Source organism: Maniola jurtina, chromosome 16, assembly GCF_905333055.1.
Source record: "Maniola jurtina chromosome 16, ilManJurt1.1, whole genome shotgun sequence".
Classification (NCBI taxonomy): domain Eukaryota; kingdom Metazoa; phylum Arthropoda; class Insecta; order Lepidoptera; family Nymphalidae; genus Maniola; species Maniola jurtina.
The window spans coordinates 6,125,293-6,149,288 of record NC_060044.1 but is presented as its reverse complement, the minus strand read 5'-3'; the positions used below and the strand labels follow the sequence as shown (position 1 = coordinate 6,149,288).

Genomic DNA, 23,996 nt, shown 5'->3' with positions numbered 1-23,996 from the left:
AAAAAAACAAGGTGGTTTTATGCCAACTCTTAAAACTTTGAAAAAAAATACAGATTTCATATACTGGGATGATCCGAATGAGTTAGTAGATAGATTGAAAATTTTAATTGCTTCAAAAGATGCTGGCAACACTAGTCATGACAATGAGATTATATCAATAATTGAAGAACTTAAAGAAGCTGGTATAATAAAATAAGTATATAAAAATAAAACCTGGTTACATTTTTGCTTAGTTCTATAAACACTGTTGAACATGAATGTCAACAAGTTTGGTCATCATGTACACAAGAAACTGAAAATGGATAGCTCTGCCTTAGAAAATATCTTTGATGCTCAACATAAAATCATCAAACATGTTGGTACACCCATTGACCCAAACGACTGTGCTACTAAACTATATGTTGACAAATTCTTAGATGGGCTCTATATACGATTAAAAACAGTAGAGGAAACATTGTTGCAGTTAAAATCAGAAATAAATAGTCTAAAAAGGAATATAGAAGGTGTAAGTCGTAAATTCAAAAAATGAGCAAAGATAGTGTAGTAAATGAAATACATAAAAATGTTAGGAAAAATTTTCCTCGAAGACATGTTATACTTAAAGACATTGATGATGTATGGCAGGCCGATTTAGTTGATATGCAATCATTCTCAAAAGATAATTCACAATATAAATATATTTTAACAGTCATCGATGCTTTTTCAAAGTATGCATGGGCATATCCGCTTAAACTTAAAAATAAAGAAACTGTGACTGAAGCATTTAGTAAGTTACTAGAAAAAGGTCGTGTTCCCAAAAATCTACAAACTGATTTAGGAACAGAATTTTATAATAGTTGTTTCAAAAAATTATTACAAAAATACGGTATAAATCATTATTCCACTTATTCCACTAAAAAGGCGTCAATAGTAGAAAGATTTATAAGAACGTTGAAAACTAAAATGTACAAGCAATTTAGCTTGCAAGGGAATTACAAATGGAATGATGGAACCCTCGAGCACATCATGAAAAAATATAACTCCACATTTCACAGAACAATTGGTACAGCTCCAGATAAAGTTAATGAAAAGAATAAACAAAATATACTAAAAAGATACAGACTACTACAATTATCAGCACCATCGCAGAAACGTTCAAAATTCAAAATTGGAGATTATGTAAGAATAAGCAAATACAAAGGAACTTTTGACAAAGGATATACTCCCAACTGGTCAACTGAAATTTTTAATATAGCTCAAGTTCAAAACACGCATCCAATTACTTACCTTCTAAAAGATGCAAGACAGCGACCTATTTTAGGATCATTCTATACTGAAGAATTACAAAAAACAAAACATCCTGATATATATCTTATTGAAAAGGTTTTAAAAACAAAAGGAAATAAATTATATGTCAAATGGTTAGGTCTGCCGCCTAGTGAAAACAGTTGGATAGATAAACTAAATCTTTTATAAACACATTTTATGTTAACAACTTTCAGTCTCTTATTATCTACGATACTGAGCAGAGTTCTCTTTTATTAAAAATGGAGAAACAACCATCCAAGCGTAAAATGACTTTGAGAAGAAAATCTAACAATTTGAAAACAAGTAATTCTGGTGCTGGTTTTAAGAAAAGCTTTAAGGATATTGTATCTCGCGCGAAAAAACATATCCATAAATTGAAACCTAAATGCAAAAAAGCTGCAATCGAATTAGCTCTTGCTGCTGCTAAGGAATTAGCAGCGACATCTTCAGTTAATGTACCGCGTATAATACCCATACCAAAGACAGGTGGGGTTTTGCCACTAGTCCCCATATTTGCAGGATTGTCTGCCGCGGGCAGCTTAGCGGGTGGTACTGCTAGTATAGTGAAAGCAGTCAATGCTATTAATTTAATGAAAAAAAAATTTCAAGAACTAAAGAGACATAACGAGAAGATGGAAACATTGTGTATCGGAAAAGGATTATTTATAAAGCCCTATGGTAATGGTTTGGGAATATACACAGCAAAGGAAAAAAACTGATTCGGCGGCTACCTAATCGTGCTCTAAGTAACTTGGATATTCTAAAAATTTCAAAAAATATTCCTTATTTCAGAGGTGTATTTATGAGAAATGAACTTCCAAAATATCCTTTTAAAAAAGAGTGTGGTATCATCAACTTAGATAGCTCTGAAAATCCTGGAACTCATTGGGTAGCCTATGCAAAAATAAATAATTACATTGAATACTTTGATAGTTATGGTAATTTGAAACCGCCTAAAGAATTTGTAAAATATGTGGGAGCGAATATTAATTATAATTATGACAATTATCAAGGATCTAATTCTTATAACTGTGGCCATCTATGTATCAAATTTCTTATTAATTTTTGGAATAAAAATTGAAAATAAATAGATGATACAAAAATATGTAAGCTCATTTAACCATCATGTCTATTACACTCACGATCGTGGGTGAAAAATCTATTCTAGAATCATTTTACGCCCCTCCTCTTATTTTGGAAGACGAATATGAGTGTGGCTTAGTATATTTTTCTGCATTTAATTCAATTCCAAATGTAGACTATAATAATAATGTGTTTGAATATGGAGAAGAGAAAAAAAGAATTCTTATTCAACCAGGTGCTTACGATTTACAAGATTTGTATGAATACCTAAAAGAAAGAGTTGAAAATTGTGAATTACAAATAAAATCTAACATCAATACAATGACATGCTCTTTGTACTGTACTGAAACTATAAACTTTAATTCAGAAAATAGTATTGGACCTATGCTAGGTTTTTCTAACGAAAAACTAAAAGCAAATAAATGGCATGAATCTACAGAATCCGTTAACATTCTACCACTGTCTGTCATAAGGATCGAATGTGATCTTGTACAGAGTTCGTACACTAACGGTTCTCCTTCACATATTATTTATGAGTTTGTGCCAAACATTCCTCCAGGTCATAGATTTATAGAATCTCCAAGTAATGTGATATATTTTCCGGTCAAAAGAAAGATAATTTCATCAATAACAATAAAAATTTTGGATTTGGAAGGCAATAATATAAATTTTAAGGGCGAAACTATTGTTTTGTGTCTTCATTTGAAAAAGTCAAAATGATCGTATTTAACAAAAGTAATTATTATAAAGAGTATAACCCAACTATTAAGAAAGTTATTACCAAGGAAAGTGTAAAACAAAGAAGACGTGTTAGAGTATATAAAAAAATTCATCAGAGTAATAAACAATTTCTTAAAGCCCTCGGCTTCAAAGTATGAGCCTCCTTCAGATCAACGAATTACCTGAATTCGATAACTCTATCGAGAGTTATGAGGTTCATACATATAATCCATACAATAACAGTTTCAATGAAAATGATGAAATTCGGATACCTATTCACCAGCAAGATATTTACGTGTTACCATCAGCCAGTTCCATTTACATTGAAGGAAAAGTTTCGGTGACTCATAAAGATCAAGCTGGCAAAGTTCAAAAGAAAAGTGTTGACTTCAGTAATAATGCAATTGCATTTCTTTTTCAAGATATCCGATACGAAATGAATGGTGTTGAAATCGATCGTATTAGAAATGCTGGAATAACTACAACCATAAAATCTTTCATTTCAATGAATAGCGGTGACAGTAAAGCGGCTGCTGCTTGGGGTTGGAATATAGACGGATTTAAAAATCAAAATGGAAATTTTAATGCTTTGATACCCTTAAATAAGATTTTAGGTTTTGCTGAAGACTACAATAAAATAATAATAAACTGTAAACATGAACTCATACTTAACAGAGGTAGTACTAACATAAATAGTGTTGTCATGGGTAGCGATGATATTGTAGACATTGATATACAGAGAATCCAATGGCGAGTACCACATATTAAAGTATCAGATCAGCAAAGATTAATACTTTTAAGGAAATTAGAAAAAGATAATCCCGTACAAATAGCATTTAGAAATTGGGATTTGTATGAATATCCATTATTGCCAAAAACTACCAAACATTCATGGGCGTTAAAGACTGCTTCTCAATTAGAAAAACCTCGATATGTTATATTTGGTTTGCAAACTAATAGAAAAAACGTTAAAAACAGAGACAGCACAATATTCGATCATTGTACATTAACCAATGTCACATTATTCCTGAATTCCCACTATTATCCGTATGATGCTTTAAATCTCAAGTTTGAGGAAAATAAATACAGTATATTATACGACATGTACACCAAGTTTCGTCAGTCGTTTTACAACCTTCCTATTGATCCACTGCTTGATCTTCATACATTTAAAGAAATAGCGCCTTTATTTGTCATAGATTGTTCCAGACAAAATGAAAATTTAAAAACTGGTCCAGTTGATGTTCGTCTGGAAATAGAAACGTCTCAGGAAATTCCAAGCAATACCAGCGCTTACTGTTTAATCATAAACGATCGTCTTGTGGAGTATAGGCCGCTGAGTAACATTGTTCGAAAACTATCATGAAAATTATTGTGGACGTTCAAGGTTTTAAAAATGATCAAAATTACTTTCTGCCTAAAGAGATTGCTATAGTGTATAGTGATCGAGTTCAAGTTTTGTTAATAAAACCGCCATATCCCTATGAATGGCTAACAGACACAGAAAAGAAACAAGTTAAATGGATTGAAAAGAATAGAAAAATATTATGGAGCGAGGGAATCGTGCCTTACGAGACCTATAAATACCATCTAATAGATATTTTAAAAAATAATGATATTTATTGTAAAGGCCTTGAAAAGCAGTTATGGTTAAAAGATATATTAAGTAATCCTAACGTACATAATTTAGAAGATAAAGGATGTCCTCGTTTATTAACATTGTATGAGTTGTATAATTCACATTCTGACATATATAGTTGTGTTTATCATCCGACCATCTGTGCGCTGAAAAATGTAACTTGTTTAAAAAAGTGGTGTATGAATAATAAAGTTTTAGATGATTAAATATGCTTGTTTAACTTCCATATACCTGCTTCTTTTATTTAATTTACTGATTATACTCGTATTGAAAACACAATATTTGGTGTAGGTTGTTATAGCCAAATAGTTGTTTTTCATGTTGTAAAAATATTACATTTGAAGAGTAATTTTAAAATTCAAGGTTTCTTAGTACCTATCTAGTTATTTGCTCGTGCAAATAGAATGAATATTTCGTTCTTAAACCATGTGAATAGTTTGTTCAAAATACGGATAGTTGATTAATTTTTGCTTGGATTTAGCTACACTCCATTTATTTAATGTGTTGTTGAGGACAGTAGTTTAGAATTGGGGAATTCTGTATCAAAATTGGTGGCGATTTTGGATCACGGCGAGCGAAGCGAGCGAGCGTAGCGAGAGTGATCCAAAATCCCCACCAATTTTGATACAGAATCCCCAATTCAACACTACTAATCTGCGTCCAATGTTACCTTGTCACTGGAAAATGTTTCATGACAGTCGTTATTTCTTATAGTAATTGCGTAACATGAATTTCCGTCGTTCAATCTGAGTTATACTTATTAAAGATAACTTCATATTATCATCATCTCTAAGTTCTGAACCTGTTGCAGCGTATAATTATTATTAGGACTTCGTCTGTGGTGGCGTTTGCTGGCGCGCGTGTTGTGACTTTTTGGAGTGTTTTTTTTGTTAAAACTGACTGGAAAGCGCTCTAAGGGGGTGCCGTGCGTATGTCGGCGAGCGCCGACACAGACGGGGTCCATACTTGTATAGTTTAGCTAACTTGTTACAAATAACTACAAACTTGACATTGGCTAATTATTGTAAAAGCCAGACGAGAGAGAAAAAAAAATTATTATTATACTATTGTGAATAACTCAAAATTTAAAAAACCCCCGACACAAACTTAGAGCCTCGATAGCTCAACGGTTGAGGAGCGGACTAACTTCCGAATGGTTGGCGGTTCAAACCCCACCCGTTGCACTGTTGTCGTACCCACTCCTGGCACAAGCTTTACGCTTAATTGGAGGGGAAAGGGGAGTAGTAGTCATGATTAGCATGGCTAATATTATTTAAAAAAAAAATACAAAAAATGAAGCTAGGTAAATCACACTATCACACTAATATTATAAAGGCGAAAGTTTGTGTATGTGTGTGTGTATGTTTGTTACACCTTCACGCCAAAACTACTGGACGGATTCGGCTATTTGGAATGGAAATAGATAATAATCAGGATTAGCACAGGCTACTTTTTATCCCGGAAAATCAAAGAGTTCCCACGGGATTTCGAATAACCTAAATCCACGCGGACGAAGTCGCGGGCATCATCTAGTGAATCATATTATATGGCATACGCCTTCAGACAGAACTGTTTTAGCAATATAGGACCATTCTCTTGGCACATTTCGTAACCGATACCTAGCAGTTTAGATTATTTCTCAGGCAATCGACTAACGTTAACAAGTAAGGCCGTTCTATACTGCCATGCACTAGCAATTAAGATAAAATTGACATAAAATATATCGATTGCGTTTTATATCCGAGTCTTATCTCGGACGAGCTTCGTAATCGGGTAATCCTTAGCTCCCAGTGTGGGTAACGGTTATCTTGTTGCGAATCAGATTTGTTTCATAATATTTTCACTGCCGTAAGAGGCAACCACAGAAATCCAATTTCATATCTATGGAGGCAACTATCTAGAAAGGGAAACACTATTTTGCTAAGTCTTTTAAATCATTTTGAGTTGTGTTACGAGTTTTTGCAAAAATACAATAATACGCTTTTGTGTTAGTACATTTTTTTTGTATTTATAGAAATACTAGCTGATACCCGCGACTTCGTTCGCGTGGATGTAGGTTTTTTAAAATTCCCGTGGGAACTTTTTGATTTTCCGGGATAAAAAGTAGCCCTGTGTGCTAATCCAGGGTATAATCTATCAGACAATCCGTCCAGTAGTTTTTGCGTGAAGGAGTAACAAACATACACACACACACACATACAAACTTTCTCCTTTATAATATTAGTGTGACAAAAATACACATGGAAGAAATAGATATTATGTATCTACATATTCATTATCTCGTTTGATGTCATTTGTTCACTTAGTAGGGTGTCTGCCAACACTTTACCTTCCGGTACGAGCTGTGGCGTGTAGGTCATAGAGGCATAAAAACACTGCTTACCCAGGTTGAAGTAGCTCAGTGCTCATTTCTTAATGACCTTCCATTAAATAGATACCTCTACCTATACTAATGGCTACCCTGGGTACGAATCCTGTGCACGTCACTGGGTACGAGGTTGCCATTCTGACACCTTGGCACCCCAACGTCTATCGTTTTTCGAACTGTGTGCCCTGGCCTTTGTTACTTCAGCTTATCAACCCGTTGAGCTACGTCAGTTAATATCGAAGCTCACTTCCAATTTGATCAGGTAGAGAAACTCCAAGTACTTTAGAGCTTTCTTATGAGCCCCTTGGCAATTAATAATAGCTACAGATTAATTTCAATATTCAAGCCCGAATCAAATGGATTTTATGATGACCTAAATTATATTTAGGTACGATCCGAAGGGAATAGCTGAGAAATGACTTCGGAATTGATATCTGATTATGCAATTGAGTTTTGCATGGAAAATTGGATTTCCCATTAATCAATATCTTCATTTTAAAATTTCAGGTTCTGTTGATTTTAATTGCCATGCTATTTTAACTTTTTACAAGTCTTCATTTTTTGTTTGTATACTTACGCCACAGTATAAAGAGATACAGTAGTCCAACGCTTTTGATATCGTGGTAACGATAACCTTTCACGATAGATATCGAATCGCTCCTTCGCCTGCACTTACCGCACCATTGCTCTGTCTGGTCGGCTTTGTCGAATCTCTGTAAAATACCAGTAATATTGTCCCTACTCTGTACTTACGTGATGAAAAAGTACAAGAACATCAATGACATTACACCATTATTACATGGCATATAAGATTTGTGCTCGGTAATGCGTAAGACACAAGACACAAATCGCACAAGAGTAGAAGAGATGGTGCTCTACAAATGTAACCCAAGACACCTACGTAGGTATGTAACGTATCAATTTTTTTTTACATAATATCATTGAAGAATATGGAAAAAAAATTACCAAAATTAAGACTCTATCGGACGCAAAGAACATAAGGAATAAGAAATGTGTTCAAGTTTTGTAATAAATCTTAAAAGAATGCTTTGGCCGTTCCCAAAAGGATACTCGTGGAAGCGTTCACCTTCTATTTTCCGTGTTATTTATGGGCCTATGCTTTATACTGGAACCGCGGGCCAAGAATAAAATGGGTAACTAAAATGAATTGCTCCATCGTACAATAATCATACATTTGTAAACTAAATCACATTTGGACATGAATACTACTTCAATTTCTCTTATATTTGTTGCTTTCTGAATGAATCTAATGCATAGACGTTGGATATTTGGAATGGATGTCCAAAGAATACTGATATAAGTATTATATGTATTTATACAATAACCAAAATTAAGTGACAGGACCTATCTTGTAAACTAACTCTCTAAAACTCTTGTAAAATAATGATGCGATATTTTAAAGTAATAGATGTAATGAAGTCCTGTTGTTTCATTGTGAATAAATCAATGAGCCAAACCAAAATATTTTTTTTTTTCGCAAAATTACTGATAATTCGATAAACAAAAATTTACTTAGTTTAATTAAAAATATGTTAAAAATCTAGCATATTATTAGTGTTTCCGTTGCATATTTTAATAATGATTAAATCTGATCCAATATTCAAGGATTTGAATCTTGTAATGGTTTAGTTTCTTATTCAATAAAAGGTTTTTTATGTATGAAAAAAATACAAAACCACATTATTTTAATGAAAACTTATGAGAAAACTAGAAGTCCAACCTAATGAGCATTATCTAAAGTGCCCCAAAGAAATATAACATTCGGATCCCGATGCTAACGACGTGAAAACAAAAAGCCCCATATCTAATCTCGACTCTTGATTTATGATGAAACGAACACGAATACAGTCTATTCCTATAGTTTCAATACTGCTTCTACCTTCCATTTACAAGTAATTTACATAGGGACCTCCTTCACATTTGCATGTCGGAATAACCTTTTTATAATTGTCACGTACCTACCTGTGTGCCTAGTCGGAGTTTTTTAACCTATTCGATCGCGTAAAAGTTAACTGCGTTTTGTATGAAATTGAAACAGCGCCATCTAGTGACAAGAAGATGGTGCTGTTTCAATTCCATACAAAACGCAGTTAACTTTTACGCGATCGAATAGGTTAAAAATCTCCCACTAGGCACACTGGTAGCTTTTAACACGATTAGGTTAATGAAATTCTCTACTTAATGAGCCAGACTCCGAATTTAAAAAGATTTCGTTTTATATTTTTCTTGTTATCGCCTTTGATGGTGCCGATGTTTTAGCCAAATCTATCTAATCTTTACTTACAGTTTGAGTTCTTTTTTAAATTTTTTCGGCTGAGTTTGTCACAATGAATTAAATGAAGGGTTCTGAGGGGCCCATGACGCGCAAATCTTTTTGTTTGATCGGGCGTTTGTTGACAACAATTTCGTTGACGTTAATCCCTAGACAATGGTACCGTTTCATCCGAGACTCAGCCAAATCACGAGCCGTCCAATGAGCCTTTTGAATCGCATTCAATCTGTGGGTTCATATTTATTTAAGAGCTTTCTTGGAATTATTGCTTTTATTGAACTCGACCGTGCATGAAATCCATACAAATTAGTTTTCGCTGAAGTCTTTTGTTTTAATATAATTTGTATTCGTTTTATTGTAATTTAAACATAATACTAAAAGAATGAATGACGGTATACCATAGACATGACACTTCATGGCGTATAAAAATCGTGCTCAATAATGAGTAAGATACAAAACGTACGATAGTAGAAGAGATAGCGCTCTATAAATGTGATGCAAGTGTCGAACTTTTAAGTTTTTACTTTATATGCATAATCTAATATCATTGGGCTATAAACGAGTCTAGAAACTGGAGACTTCGCATAACGATTTTCTTCATAAACCAAAAAGGATTTTTAAAATTTCTAGCTGAGCGAAACAGCTAGGATCAGTTAGATATTACCTGTAAATAGTTAAACATTTATATTGTGGAGCAAAGACTAGACTTTGTACAGAGCAAATAAACATTAGGTACTGTAGGTAAATATCTGAAGTAGGTATGTATTGATATTTCATAATATTTAGATACTTACGTATTTTTGTAGTTCACGATTCAGAAAATAAAACTCATCATAATTTGGCAGACATATTTATTCATACTCGTTAAAGTTTAGCTGCGTCGATATAGCAAGTAATATTTATTTACAAATTCGAGTGAAGGTACGAAATTAATCACAAAAAATAAATAAATTTAACTAAGCACTTAACTTATACTATTTTCAAATTTGGTCATCAAAAACCAAAATATATTTGTTGAGAGCACAAAGTCATTTTGGCCTTCTTATGTTATGCCCTACAAGAAACTAAAGTTGTTTAGTTACATTGTTTAAAGCTAAACATCAACTCCAAACAAATTCGACTACACCATGATTTAACAATAATTTACAAGGTAGTAATTTTATGTTCGCTTGACTAACACCTAATCAATAAACAGAACCCATGTAGATTTCCAATAAAAATACCGTCAATTCAACCATTCCACTTCATAACATTTAGAAATATGTATTTATACGCATGTTTACGCCCAAGAAAAATATAACCTCTCTGTCAGTTTTTACAATAAATGCTTCAAATATTTACAAATACATACATGTACTTTTTATTGCTGAAGAAGTCGTAAGTTCCTAGAATAAGTAAGATTCGCAATTAGATTATAAAATATAATGTACCTAGTAGCTACAACTAAACAATCATAAGGACTAGCTGTAAAAATATTTTTATTAATTTATATGTCTATATAAAGTGTTTCCAATTGTAGAAATAAAAGTTAAGTGGCAATTTTTTCTGATTGGTTTCTATGAAACACTTCTAGATTATTATAAACTAATGAAAAAAATAGTACTGGAAATACTTGAGTAGGATAAAATACCTTATCGTAAATTGATAGAGATGGCTCCTTAAAACACAGAATAATATAATATGTACAGTACATTCAAAATAATTAAATTTAGAAAATTATGGTTTATCATGTCGTCATAATATTTACAATGCTAAGTTTTCTGGTGTTTATCTTACTGTGAATCATAAATACACTTATAAGTACATTTTTCAATTTTCAATTTGCCTAAATCTACAGACCGAAAATCATTTAAGTATAGGTAATTTCTTTATAGCATACACAATGACTTCGAGAGTTCATCAGATAATATAACACAAATCACGAAATAAAGTTCTTAAAGAAACCTATCGCCATGTTCACTGGCTCATCTTATATAATTGTATCACATTCTTAAATCCATTTGTTCACTGCACTTTCCTGAAAGCGATCGTACATGCGAAAATTTCGTCCAACAATTTTAGGAACTGAAAACGCGGTCTTCAAACGACAGCATGTCAAAACTATGACGTCACACAACAACATCCCTTGAAGCGGTTCCATTGGTAGGCGTTTCTGGAGCAAGCACAGGTTGAAAACAGTGCGGTGCTGGTATGAAGTCTTCAACTAACTTTCTCTTTAGCACAGAAGAAGATCCAACATACACGTTGGTCCCTGGAAAGGTGCCTCGCCGTCTCCGCCTCCATACAATGGCGGCAAGTACTGCTAACCCAAAAGCAACCATAGCTGATAGGCAACCTAATACTAATTCTGAATCTGGAGCACGTTCGGATACCCGCTCGCCTCTCATTGAACTAACCAAAACGGACATCAGCCGATCTCCTTCACTTACTTCAACATCCTGAACGCTTTCCGTCGAAACGCGTTGAGCACGGCTCGTGTCTATGGTCATAGTTTCAGATTTCTCATTATCTACTCCTGGAGTTCTAGAGACTAATTCTACTTGAATGTGATATATTGTATCCGGCCATAGAGACAGCGTAACTCTAGTGGAGTCGGTGAACAGATTTCCCTTGAGACCACCTCCATCGACTTCCCACGTTACGAGATATACGCCGCGTGTGATTCTCGGTTCCCAGGCAATCTCACCTATGACAAGAACTTTCTGATGGATGAGTGATATTTCTTTGAGAATCCATCTGTGCTCGTCGTGGTTGGATGTGTTTGTGTCATGTGCGTCCCATGTTTCGTCTGGACTGTAAATTGTGACCAGTCCCTGTGGGTCAACGACTAGTACTCGAAGCAGAGCACCCTCGTTGTTAGAAGGGACTCTTGTAGCTAACGCTTGGGTTTGTATGATCTGTCGCCAGGGACCTTCAGCTGCACGCCTCATCACGACGTAGACTAAAGGCGCGGGGCGAGATGCCGGTGGAGGCCAGCGGGCTAAAGCCCCGCTGACCCTCATAACTCCTTCGCCTTTTGTGTGGATGACCGGTTGAGTTTGAGATGCTCGTGCGGCATCCGTGTGGAATTCACAAGCTACTTTGCAGCCAGGGAACTGTAACAAATAAAACATTTATTAATATCTATAAGCACACATAAATCTGCCAATCCACACTTGGCCAGCGTGGCGGACGATGGCCGAACCCATCCCAGAACCCATCCCATTGAAGATACCCATCTCATCCGAGGAGGTTGATGATAATGACACATTAAAAGTATAAACTGTTACTATTATCAAGGTAATCTCAAACAGCTGGGTCTATATTTTGAGACTTTGCAAGTAAGTATCGGTTTCCTCAACAACGTAGAACCCCACGAGAAGGAATTTTCAGAAATCCACCCAAGAAAAGTTGACGCTGGCTGACCTGCCAGAAATATGTAATAGGCATCTTTTAAAACTAATAAAAATGAATTGAGTCATAGAGAACTTACACAAATATCTTTTTCGTCGCACACTGCACCCCAAACTTGGTAGTTTGATTGAAGAAGTTCACAGTTTTCCCAACACTGCAACAAAAATAATTAGTCACGTAAAAAAATAATAAATAAATTAATATCAAACTTTATCCAATACAACCTAATGGTTGGACAAATTTTAAGTGGCCATTGTATAGTGTCTAATTAGGCAGTCGTAAATAATATCAACTGTAAAAATCTGTATAGTGTCAGATTAGGAAGCCATAAATCCATACTAATATTATAAATGCGAAAGTGCGTGCCTGTCTGTCTGTCTGTCTGCTACCTTTACACGGCCCAACAGTTTCATTAACCGATTCTGACAAAATTTGGTACAGAGTTAGCTTATATCCTGGGGACGGACATAGGCTACTTATTATCCCGGAAAATCAAAGAGTTCCCACGGGATTCCTAAAGACCCATCCGCTCAACCGATTTGTATGAAATTTGGTACCGAGGTAGCTTGTGTCCATGTTACTGACCATAGACAACCTATTATCTCGGAAAACCAAACAGTTCCCACGGGATCTTCAAAAACCTACATCCACGCGGACGAAGTCGCGGGCATCCTCTATTCAATATAAATAGTGAAAATTTCAATAATGTACCTAATTCTTGTTATAAAAAAAAACTATATGACAACTACATAACAATGATCAAACAAATCTTAACAACTGACGGTTCTAGACAAATTTGTTTAGCGAGCAACTCAAATGCAGCATTTGTCATCCCAAACACTCATTAGTTGGGTTGACGTTAACTTGACTCCCACCCGGCTCTGTAAGCTTTAATAATTATGAGCTGTGGTTATTAATTACCGGTATTGACAAAATGTCCTGTCGTCTGGAATCCGCGGCTCCTTTCAAGTGGGAAGTTTATTGATTTTGAGCTGTAATTTCATTAGTACTTTATGGTTTCACGGTTCAGTGCGAGTCTTTACGACAGCTTGTTATTACTGTTAGGTTTTGAGCTAGTGTTCTACACAACAGTTATGTGCTTTATAATTTAATGGGAATGTTATGTTGTTTTTAATTGTATGGTGTACCTACTTAGACCCATTGACTTATAAGGACGGATACATCAATGTCTAGTTTTCAATAAACAAATATTATATTAACAAGCTTATTTTAATACAGTTGTTAACGTTTATTTTTTGTTACTGGACGTTCAAATTCTATGATGTTAGTTACGATAAAATTTAGTAAAATAATAAATTTTACCAGCCATTTATAAAGTATCTACCTATGTGATAAAAAGGCTATTTGGTCTTTAAAAAATGTCTGCATAAAATAAGATTTAAGAATTCATAATAATATCGTAATTTAAAATAAAACAGTGATTTATATGAAAATTAATCATTACTATAAATTATTAATTTCTAAACAGTACCCACTATAGCAAAAAAATGTGGCATCCTCACCATAAAACAGTCGGGGCCCTGCAAACACGACGACTCCCCGCCAGGCCGAGGTGCTGCGAACTGTGAACAAAAAAAGTTGATAAGTAAACTTGAATTTATACTTACACTTAAAACAAAATAAGATATGGCGATCCACGCATGCCAATAGCGACGTATGATTGTAATAGCGTCGTTTGGAATACCCTTCTTTTTTAACATGGCCGTGTGTAATTTTCGTCACAGCTTGAACATGTCCGTGTGCAACGTGGACCAGACATGTCATCCGAATCGTTTTAGGATTCCGTAACGAAGGATGCCAGCTGGACCCTGCTTCTAAGCCTCCGCTGTTTGTCCTTCTGTCCATCCGTCTGTCTGTCAGCGGGCTCTAATACCGTACCGTACCGTAACCGTAATAGGTACCAGAGAGTTGAAATTTTCATGTATTTTTATTGCCGCTAGAACAACAAATAATAAAAATTTCAGATTGACCGCCATGCAAAAAAATTAAAAAGCTATAATATTGCAAACGGTATGGACCCTTCGTGTGCGTGTAAAGTTTACGAAAGTCATCATATTAATAAAGTAAAATAGAGACGGCAAAAAATCGGTACAGGCAAATAATAAAACCACAAAATACCTAATAAAACTGAGTTGATGAGCGTTTGGTTAAGATTTATATAACAAAGAAGTTAACAGATAAATGATACACAAAACAGATGGACTGCACAGTCTCACACGAATAGAGCTTGTTTGTTATACAATCACGCATCTGTCACTCATGAATATAGGCAGGAGGCATAATGTGATAGTAATGGTAATTTAAGAACCTGGCCTTCAACAATCTAAGTATGAGAAGAAAAATGTTTCTGCTTCTTTGTTTAAAAGTGGTTAGTTAATTTACCACTACTATAGTTATAGCTGTCACGCCAAGAAATTTAGCGTTCCGGTACGTACGATGCACGCCGCGTAAAAACCGATTAGGGGTAGGTATGGGGAATACAAAACTGCCATACCTCTTCTATATTTGCCGGCTTCCATTTTAGAATGCGATCTTATCTGGTGGTACACTTGCCCTAACTTTTTAACTAATAATAATAAATGTAAGGAAAAGTTAACTTAAAATAACAATTATTATATTTATTAGCAAGTAGATTTATCAAAACAAATAACTCGAGTAAGTAATTTAGTCTGCAATATTAATCCGTTAAAATTCAAATCAATTCCAAAAAGGATGTTAAAAACCTAAAACCATTTTTGCTAAGCGGTATGCAAATTATAGAAAGTATTTTACAACCGATTATTATCACATACACATAAAAATAAACGAGTGTGTAAGTAAAACATAAATGCAGCTTTAACGCGCACATTCTCTTTAGCTAAATAAAATAATGAAGGAACGGAGTTCATTCTGAAATGTAAACAAACAGACAGACGGCAATAAACTGACGCAACACACAGTAGTACGAGCAGTCTAGAGGATATAATTTCGCAACTAGGAGTGGTTCTAACCACAACGCGCTACTAAAGTTAGCCTTTAGCTCCATTCTGCGGTTTTATCCTGCTCAGGAGGATGAAAATTCATTCTTACATAAAACGGCCTATTCTTTAGGTCTTCGGCCGTCTTCATGAGAGAACCGGATCATTAAATGCGCAGTAAGGCATAAAAGATCCTTCAAGGGTTCACATTTTTTCTCTGAAATATGAATTCCAACGAGAAACTCGATTTTCGACATCCGTTTTTCTTAAAAAAGAGGGTATTTTACCTTTTTTTCTATTGTACCTTTTTTATTGTGACTATTAAAATCACAACCTTAGGTAGTTTTTAAATGAAGAACACAAATCTTAGATATTATTTCAAAACCAGTGTTAGGCTAACAGATACAATCGTTATTAGTTTGGAATGCTTGGAATATTACAATTCACAAGCAGTATAAATTCGGCATTGCTTTATTTGCCAGATCTCATATGAATGATTAATAATGATGTGTGTGAAAGATTAATAATAGATATTATAAATAATCTAAGTAAATGCTATTATCACTATGATAGCATAACAAAATAATAGGTAAGTTACACTAGCATTTTAAAAAAACAAGTTATTATTATAAACCTTGTTCAAACAAAACAAAATGAATGCACAAAATCTCCACCACAAAAGAGGCTACAAAACTTTTTGCCTGTAATTCGACATGCAATGGACCGGTTTTTTGTAATGATATATGCCCGATACGAAGACCTTTTTTGGAATCGTAATGAACATTCGAATTCTTAATTAGCGCATCGCACTGTAATAATCGACGTAAATGTAAAAATGGACTTTTAATTATTCCCCAGAAGCCAACGCATTATGCTTATCTAAGTCAGGAGAAGGTTTTATGTGAACAAAATGAAAAAACAAAACGTCGGAGTGCTCAGTTAATGTATTTGATAAAGTGACGGCATCTACTGTTGATTGTGGGTCCATTTTAATTGCATGATATGGCAAAAGGGACAGCTCTCGGAATGAACGGATGCATACAGTGGCACGAACATGTCAAATCCTTCGTGACGAAGGGTTGTCAAAAGTTAAGGTCATCATGATTGACGAGATTTTTTGAAGATTAAAAATAAAATTGAATTTACTTTTTATTCGCGTTGTTTCTTTGTTGCAAAGTTGATGAACCGTAAAAGCAATTGCAAAGTGGTTTTTGCAATTATGTTTTAAATTATGCACTGGTATATTTGCTTTGTACTTACTTAATTTTTCAATAACACGTACCCGCTTCGTGTTATTATTATTTTCGCTTATGTTGCGAATAAAAAGAGAATAAAATATACTCTACATGTTTTTAAATTTTAAGTACTATCCATAAAAAAGAACAGGTACTTTATCTTTTATTAACAGACACGGTAATCGAGCGGTAATCAATGAAGTTTGATAAAAAGGGAATGTTTATTTAGTCCGATCTTAAAAAAAACATTGCAAGCTTTACATAGTCTTTAGCGGTTGCAATCTCATAGATAAGTGCCTGTACACTTATGCATATTATTTTACACTATACTAAGTAATATCTGTTAATGGATTTGGTATCTGTAGCGATAGCGAAACGTCTCATTACTTTTAAAGCTGTCTGATATTAAAATGCAATAAAATAAGTTATTTATTAATAAGATAACTTTAAAGCTTTTCAGTATGTAAAAATATCATTTGCTACAACTTTTCTTTTTATGAGTCGTACATATTCCTCATATCGAAGGGAGCAAAAAAATACAAAACAATTTACATCAAATGTTCACGCAATAGGTAGAGTAATAAATTCTATTTCTCTCTCTTTCTCTCTAGGTCACCATCATTGCGGCTAATGATGCCAATCTGACAGTGGCCATCAAACAACTCGGACTTCCATTATTAGATGTAATCATCGTAATTTTTCACACAATTTATTTTTTTGGATCACGATACAACGCTGAAGTGTTATTTCACGTCAACTAATGGCAACAAAAAATGGACGCGAGAGTGCTTCGCCTCGTGTTTGTTACAGAAAATCTTACTTTATTTACCCAATGAGTCATAAATCATATTACGCTGTCTAAATTGCTATTGAGAAACATGCACATCAAAGTGGCTTCTCGAATGGAAATGAAATTATCTAACGGGCTCAAAAGTCAACCCCGTTTTAAGAAATGCAAACCAATCTAGCCGCTCCTCAAATAATCCAAGAACTTTTAACCAATTCAATTACTTCAAGCATTGTATCGCCCGACTTTCCCGAGGAGTTTGAAATATGAAAGTTAAACAAAACACAACGGGCGAATACACTTCGGCGAATGCAAAGGAAGTGAGTGAATAATGAATGGTGATTGAAATCAGGTCGACGAGTGGTTCGTATTTGTGTTAGATGCCGCCACAGATTACTCTTTTGTAAATCAAACAACGCTTATTGAATATTATTTAATTAATCTCTCGCATTTGACTTCGGACGCCGTATAGAAAGCTGAAGAAAAATGGATTGTCGAGAGCGAAAGCTACTTGTCGACTTTTGAATTATATAATCACCGAAAATATTTGGTGTAACAACGGGGCTTATAACGGTCCCGTCAAAGTTATTACTCCAAGTCATCTATTAGTGTCGAAAAAAGGACTACGCTTAAACGATAGGATATCATAAGCCAACACTTAAAGTTTCGAAGGCCATTAAACATAATCGTTTATAAGCGGGGCCTGGGGCTCGGCTTGGGCAGGAACTAATCGATTGATAGGCACACACGGCCGCCTACAATCAATCCATCAGCGTTTATGTAACCATAACTACCGATGATCTTCATTTATCATTTTGTTTGTACGTTAGCGGACGCTACTCAGGTCACACGAAAGGTCTACAAAGTAAACGATTTCAAAACAAGAAACCTTTTATTATCCATCGTACGTTATATAATAATGCATTGGGATGGTACACAAACGTTTCTCATTTTACTCTATTTAAAATACGGCATGGCAGTCGTCCAATGTCGCAAGGTTATCTAACAAAATAAAAGAGAGGCAATATCTTTATCTCAGTCGAAGTAAAATCTCGGAGTTCCATCACATGAACGATATCAAATGTAGCGATCTAACGGAGTTTAATAAACAATAGTAAGTACGACAGTTACAGAGAACGGAGATGGGAGTGGGGATCTTAAACACCTAGTGATATTCTTCAGAGAAAAGAGCAAAACAGCATGAATTATGATTACACATAAAGATAAAATACAATCTAAGTTAGCGCGCCAAATGGCGAGAAAAATGTAATTTTCTCAGGAGAAAAACGACCGCGACGAACAGCCAAACAAAAGGAAAGAATGTGGAGGCAAAGTTAACTAAAGTAAAAGATAGTTCTTATTCAAAAAAGTTTATTTACGATCTACAAATTGTGTATACAACTTCTTATAAATTCCTTAGCTTTATTTTAAGAGCATTATGATGTTCTTTTAGATAAACTAGATATGTGTATGGATTAATATCCTTTAGTAGAGATACGAAATGTTTGGAAAGAATCATAAATGTTCAAGCTCTAAATCTGCTACAGGAGGAAAAATTTCAAGTTAAGTATAACCAACAATCTCTCAATTTATTTCAATGCTTAGGTACAACTCAAAAGGTGTACTGAATTGAATATATGAAATTTTATATGCAATAAACATATAAAGCTAAAAGTGACTTAATTTTAGCCTTTTACTTCCAACGTGTTCGTTAAACAGTACCTTTGTTTGATTACAATAGCTTTAAATGATGCTAGACTCGACGGTATTCAAAATGATAATTTTATAATCTAAATGCAAATGAAATTATAAATGTATTAGGGTGCTATTTTCCTTTAAAATTACATTTAAATTTGTTATTCGGCATTTTAATTTAGGAATAATATGATGCAGTGTAAAATTTAACTTGAAATTCAAATTTGAAAATTGAGGCTTTCAAGTCAAGAGTGAATAGAAATTTTCTAGGAAAAATCACTTGTCAGATGGTCTATAAATTTTAAAAAAAGTAGGTCTCGCTGTTAATTTAAATTCAGAATAATATGGTCAACCTTGGCAGGAGGAGTGAATGTTACTTTTTTATGTAGTAAATAGAGTTAGCATTTTGTAAATATCTAGAAGGAAACTCAAAATGGTTTATAATATGCAGGCACAACTATGTTTTCATGAAAAAGTATTAAGTGCTACATAAGTAAACCACCTTGAAGGTTTTGGGCTTTACTAGGTAAATTAATTTAGTCTGACTAGGTAGATTTAATTCAAGACTAATACCGGTTCGGAAAGCAAATTCTACTGAGAAATACTTAATTCCGCAAGCATGTACGTAAGAGGAACTCTCTAACGTGTGCAATATCTTTCTCATGTTAGTTGTTATTTTATTTGATCTGAAGGTAAACTCTATTACCAGACCGTTTTTACAAGTAGAAATTCAATTTCCAGCATCCACCGTGTTCTTACTTGAAACTAGGTTATTGGATATGGAAGACAAAAATGAACGGAACTCCGATAAGTATGTTTGGGAGCGAAACAAATAAGGTAACTTTACCTTTCGGATACGGTGCTATTAACTTCTACGCTGGCTATTTTCTGTTCAAGTTCTTTCTTCTAAAATAAAAGACACAAAACTTTAAAAACCTTTTTTTTATATTTATATACTAGCGGTTGGCTGCAATCAGACCTGGTGGCAAGTGATGCTGCAGCCTAAGATGGAGCGCGCTTGCGTAGAAGATACCTATTTACTCTTGACTTGAAGATACCCATATTATAATTGGAGGGGAGGAGAACTGACGCTGGATCTATTTGGATTATCCCATGGAAATCGATATCTTAGTAACTATGCACACAAATTATTCTATAGCACAAAAATAGAGAGATTATGAGAATTTAAATAGAATAGAAAGATTGTTTATTCAATACTTTTGATTCCGTAAACGCATCTATTACTGGTTTGGAAAGTCTTTCCTACCAAGAATTACAACAATAACAATATAACAACGCTTTTAGGATGTTGTTGAGGCTGCCGTGGCGCTGTAGCGCCTCTAAAATGTTTGCAGACGCACACACAAACGACTTATTTGTCTTAATGCGTAAAAAAGCAGCGTCTCTCTTGTAACGCTTACGTACCAGCGACAATGGCATCCTAAAGGTAATTGCTGCTAGGCCTGACTGCCTCATACTATACCACTATGTGCAGGTAGCTATTGGACGAGTAGGTATAAGTAATTGTACCAATTTAATAAACTAACAATACTAACTTTGTAATCAATTAAATATTGTTACTAACATACTAACGATCTATGGATGGTAACGTCTAAAATAAACGTAATTTCTTTATTTATTTATTACTGGAAGAATGCCCGCGACTTCATCCGCGTGCATTTAGGTTTTTAAAGATCCCGTGGGAACTGTTTGATTTTCCGGGATAAAAAGTTGCCTATGTCAATTACAGGGGCGCAAGGGACGGTACAAAACATACAAATCGGTTAAGCGGATGGGTTTTTGGGACTCCCGTGGGAACTCTTTGATTTTCCGGGATAAAAAGTAGCCTATGTCCGTCCCCGGGATATAAGCTAACCCTGTACTATAAATTTCGTCAGAATCAGTTAAACAGACCGTGAAAAGGTAGCAGACAGACAGACAGACAAACTTTCGCATTTATAATATTAGTATGGATTTATAACCAGCAAAAAATAACATTTCGATTTTCATGCAACCGCAACAGTGATATAAAATGTGTGTGTCAACATTCGGAATAAACGATTAATGAAAGATATATCCCGCCGGCAATAAAGATGGCACCACCATCATTAGGGCGCAGCCACGGTATGAATTTTTCATGAAATATGAACTTGTACGGCGTTTATTGCCGAGTATATACAAGGCACAGTGCTCTCAACGTTATTGTATGCCATACTTTTTCTTATAACGACGTTTTTCCACTGGTTTGACAGATCCTAACAATTTTATCTTGTCGCAAACAGGACCTATAAAATAACTCGTGATACCTTATTGGGTAAGATAAAAATATAGTTTCAATTTAGCTTAGACCTTTTTTCAATTAAGTATGTTTTGTTTTCATCCTTTTTGGCTCAGACGGATGAAGGATATTTTTGTATAATACGTGCAAAATAAGTAGTACAATCTGAAGTTGAACATCGCGGTTTGCGTAGATTATAGAAAAATTCAATAAACCATCCCGGCTGAGATCTGTTTTTGTACAAATTCTCTAAACCGCAAACTATTAGCCTCCTTAAATGTTTAATGTGTCTGCAATTGGGTACAAATGAATTTCTTTCGCACTCATGAAGAGATTGAAACACCTTTACAATATTTTATTGTGACTAGTGACTACGCTAATAAAAATGACAATCGATAGAATGCAAGATACGTGAGAAGAAATTGATCAGGCACTTCGTATAAAAATATGTATGTCCATAATGATTCGTCTTTCATATTAACTTAACAGGGCTCTCTCCGTCACTCGCTTTATACAATCGTAGTTCCAATTTCATTTGAATATTAAGCAATCAAAGTCCATGAAATTTTGCGGACATATTTAAGAAACTAATATCTGTGTCTGTGGTGTTTTAGATTTTTCTAAAAATATGTAGTTTTAAAATTACAGGGGCTCAAAGATTGGTATGTAAATTTTTAAGACCGCGTAACTTTGAAACCGAATATTTTAACAGAAATCTGGAAAACCACAGACAGAGATATTAGTTTCTAGAATATGTCTGCAAAATTTCATGGACTTTGGTTGCTTAATATTCAAATGAAATTGGAACTACGTTTGTATGAAGCGAGTGACGGAGAGACCCCTCGTAAAGAAAGCAATATGTAGCTTGGTGTACTATAACTCTATCTCTAAACAATAGAATTTATTGCAGCATGACGTGCTACAGAATATTGTGAGTTCATTTATAAGATCTTAATTACAGAACTACAGAAAGCTTCAAGTAAATGTTGGATATAAAAAAGAGTAGTAAAATTATATTTATTTATGTAGGTACTAAGTAGGTATACTTAGGTGAGGGAGAAGTAGGTTAAACAATTCGAAAATCTAGAAATCTCAATTACGTTAGTAGGTACCTACCTACTTAGTTGAATTTTTGAAATGCAATATAATATTAAATTATTATTTATTACCAACAATAGCTAAATGGTCAGTGAAAGTTTGTTAAGTTTATATTGCATCTAAACTCGAAAGGGACGAGTAGCCTCGTTGTAGTCACGCATATCAGTCGATTGTGACTGTTAATCAACATTAATCTTAGTCGATAACTGGATGGGTGACCGACTATGGAGGTCCAAATTTGGCCTTTTCGTTTCCTCCGTTCACGAAATTTAGTTCTCTTAGTGAGTTGTATTATGTGGATAAATCTGGGGACCCACCTCATGATTATCCAGACTGCCATTATGTGGTTTACCCTCAGAAATTAGGGATACCTACTACTACAAAGACAGAAGCCTCGATAGCTCAAGCTTGAAGAGCGGACTGAATTCCGATAGGTCGGCGGTTCAAACCCCACCCGTTGCACTATTGTCGTACCAACTCCTTTCACAAGCTTTACGCTCAATTGGAGGGGAAAGGGGAATATTAGTCATGATTAGCATGGCTAATATTCTTTATTAAAAAAAAAGAATCACAGAAAGAAAGAAAGTTGAATTCTCTTGTCATTAAAAAACGTGTCCTTGAAAATTAACTGCAGTAACATAATGCGTTATTAATTGAACATAATTTCAATATAACGAGTATTTTTTCCCCTCTACCGCCGACTCGGCGGAATGTTGACCCATTTTCTTATCCTGCCAATTTACTTTATTGATAGAACATTAAAGCATCATTTAGTTTTTATAACTATTACCGTTCCAACCGTCCTATGTAATTACGACAGTATCAAGCTATTCTCAAATTGCCTTACGTTCTAAAAATCTATTTTAGTAATATAAGGATAATGGGCATGCGCTAAGGTCCACAATGACTTGATTGCCACCTTCGGTGTAATAAATAACCACTTGCTTTTTTTATAGGAATTATGCATTTATGTATGGAAATAAATGAAATAAATTAGCAGGGATAGCCTAGTGGTTAAACCATCGGCCTCCTAGTCAAGGGGTACAAGGTTCCATCCCGGACCCCTAACTTTTCGGAGTTACGTGCGTATTACTTGCTTTAACGGTGAAGGAAAATATCGTGAGGAAACTTGCATGCCTGGG

General features: G+C 34.5%; 1 protein-coding gene across 2 annotated transcripts in view; it reads right to left on the bottom strand.

Moving 5' to 3' along the window:
- Positions 1 to 10,224: 10,224 nt before the first annotated feature.
- LOC123873006 overlaps positions 10,225 to 23,996 on the bottom strand; it is a 75,390-nt gene continuing 61,618 nt past the window's right edge. For both annotated transcript variants that reach the window (XM_045917652.1, XM_045917651.1), the window contains 3 exons: positions 14,307 to 14,366; positions 12,863 to 12,937; positions 10,225 to 12,485 (listed from right to left, as the gene is read on the bottom strand). In XM_045917652.1, coding sequence (XP_045773608.1) covers positions 11,499 to 12,485; positions 12,863 to 12,937; positions 14,307 to 14,366 — 1,122 coding nt within the window. In that variant the 3' untranslated portion in view covers positions 10,225 to 11,498. The remainder of the gene's footprint in view (positions 12,486 to 12,862; positions 12,938 to 14,306; positions 14,367 to 23,996) is intronic.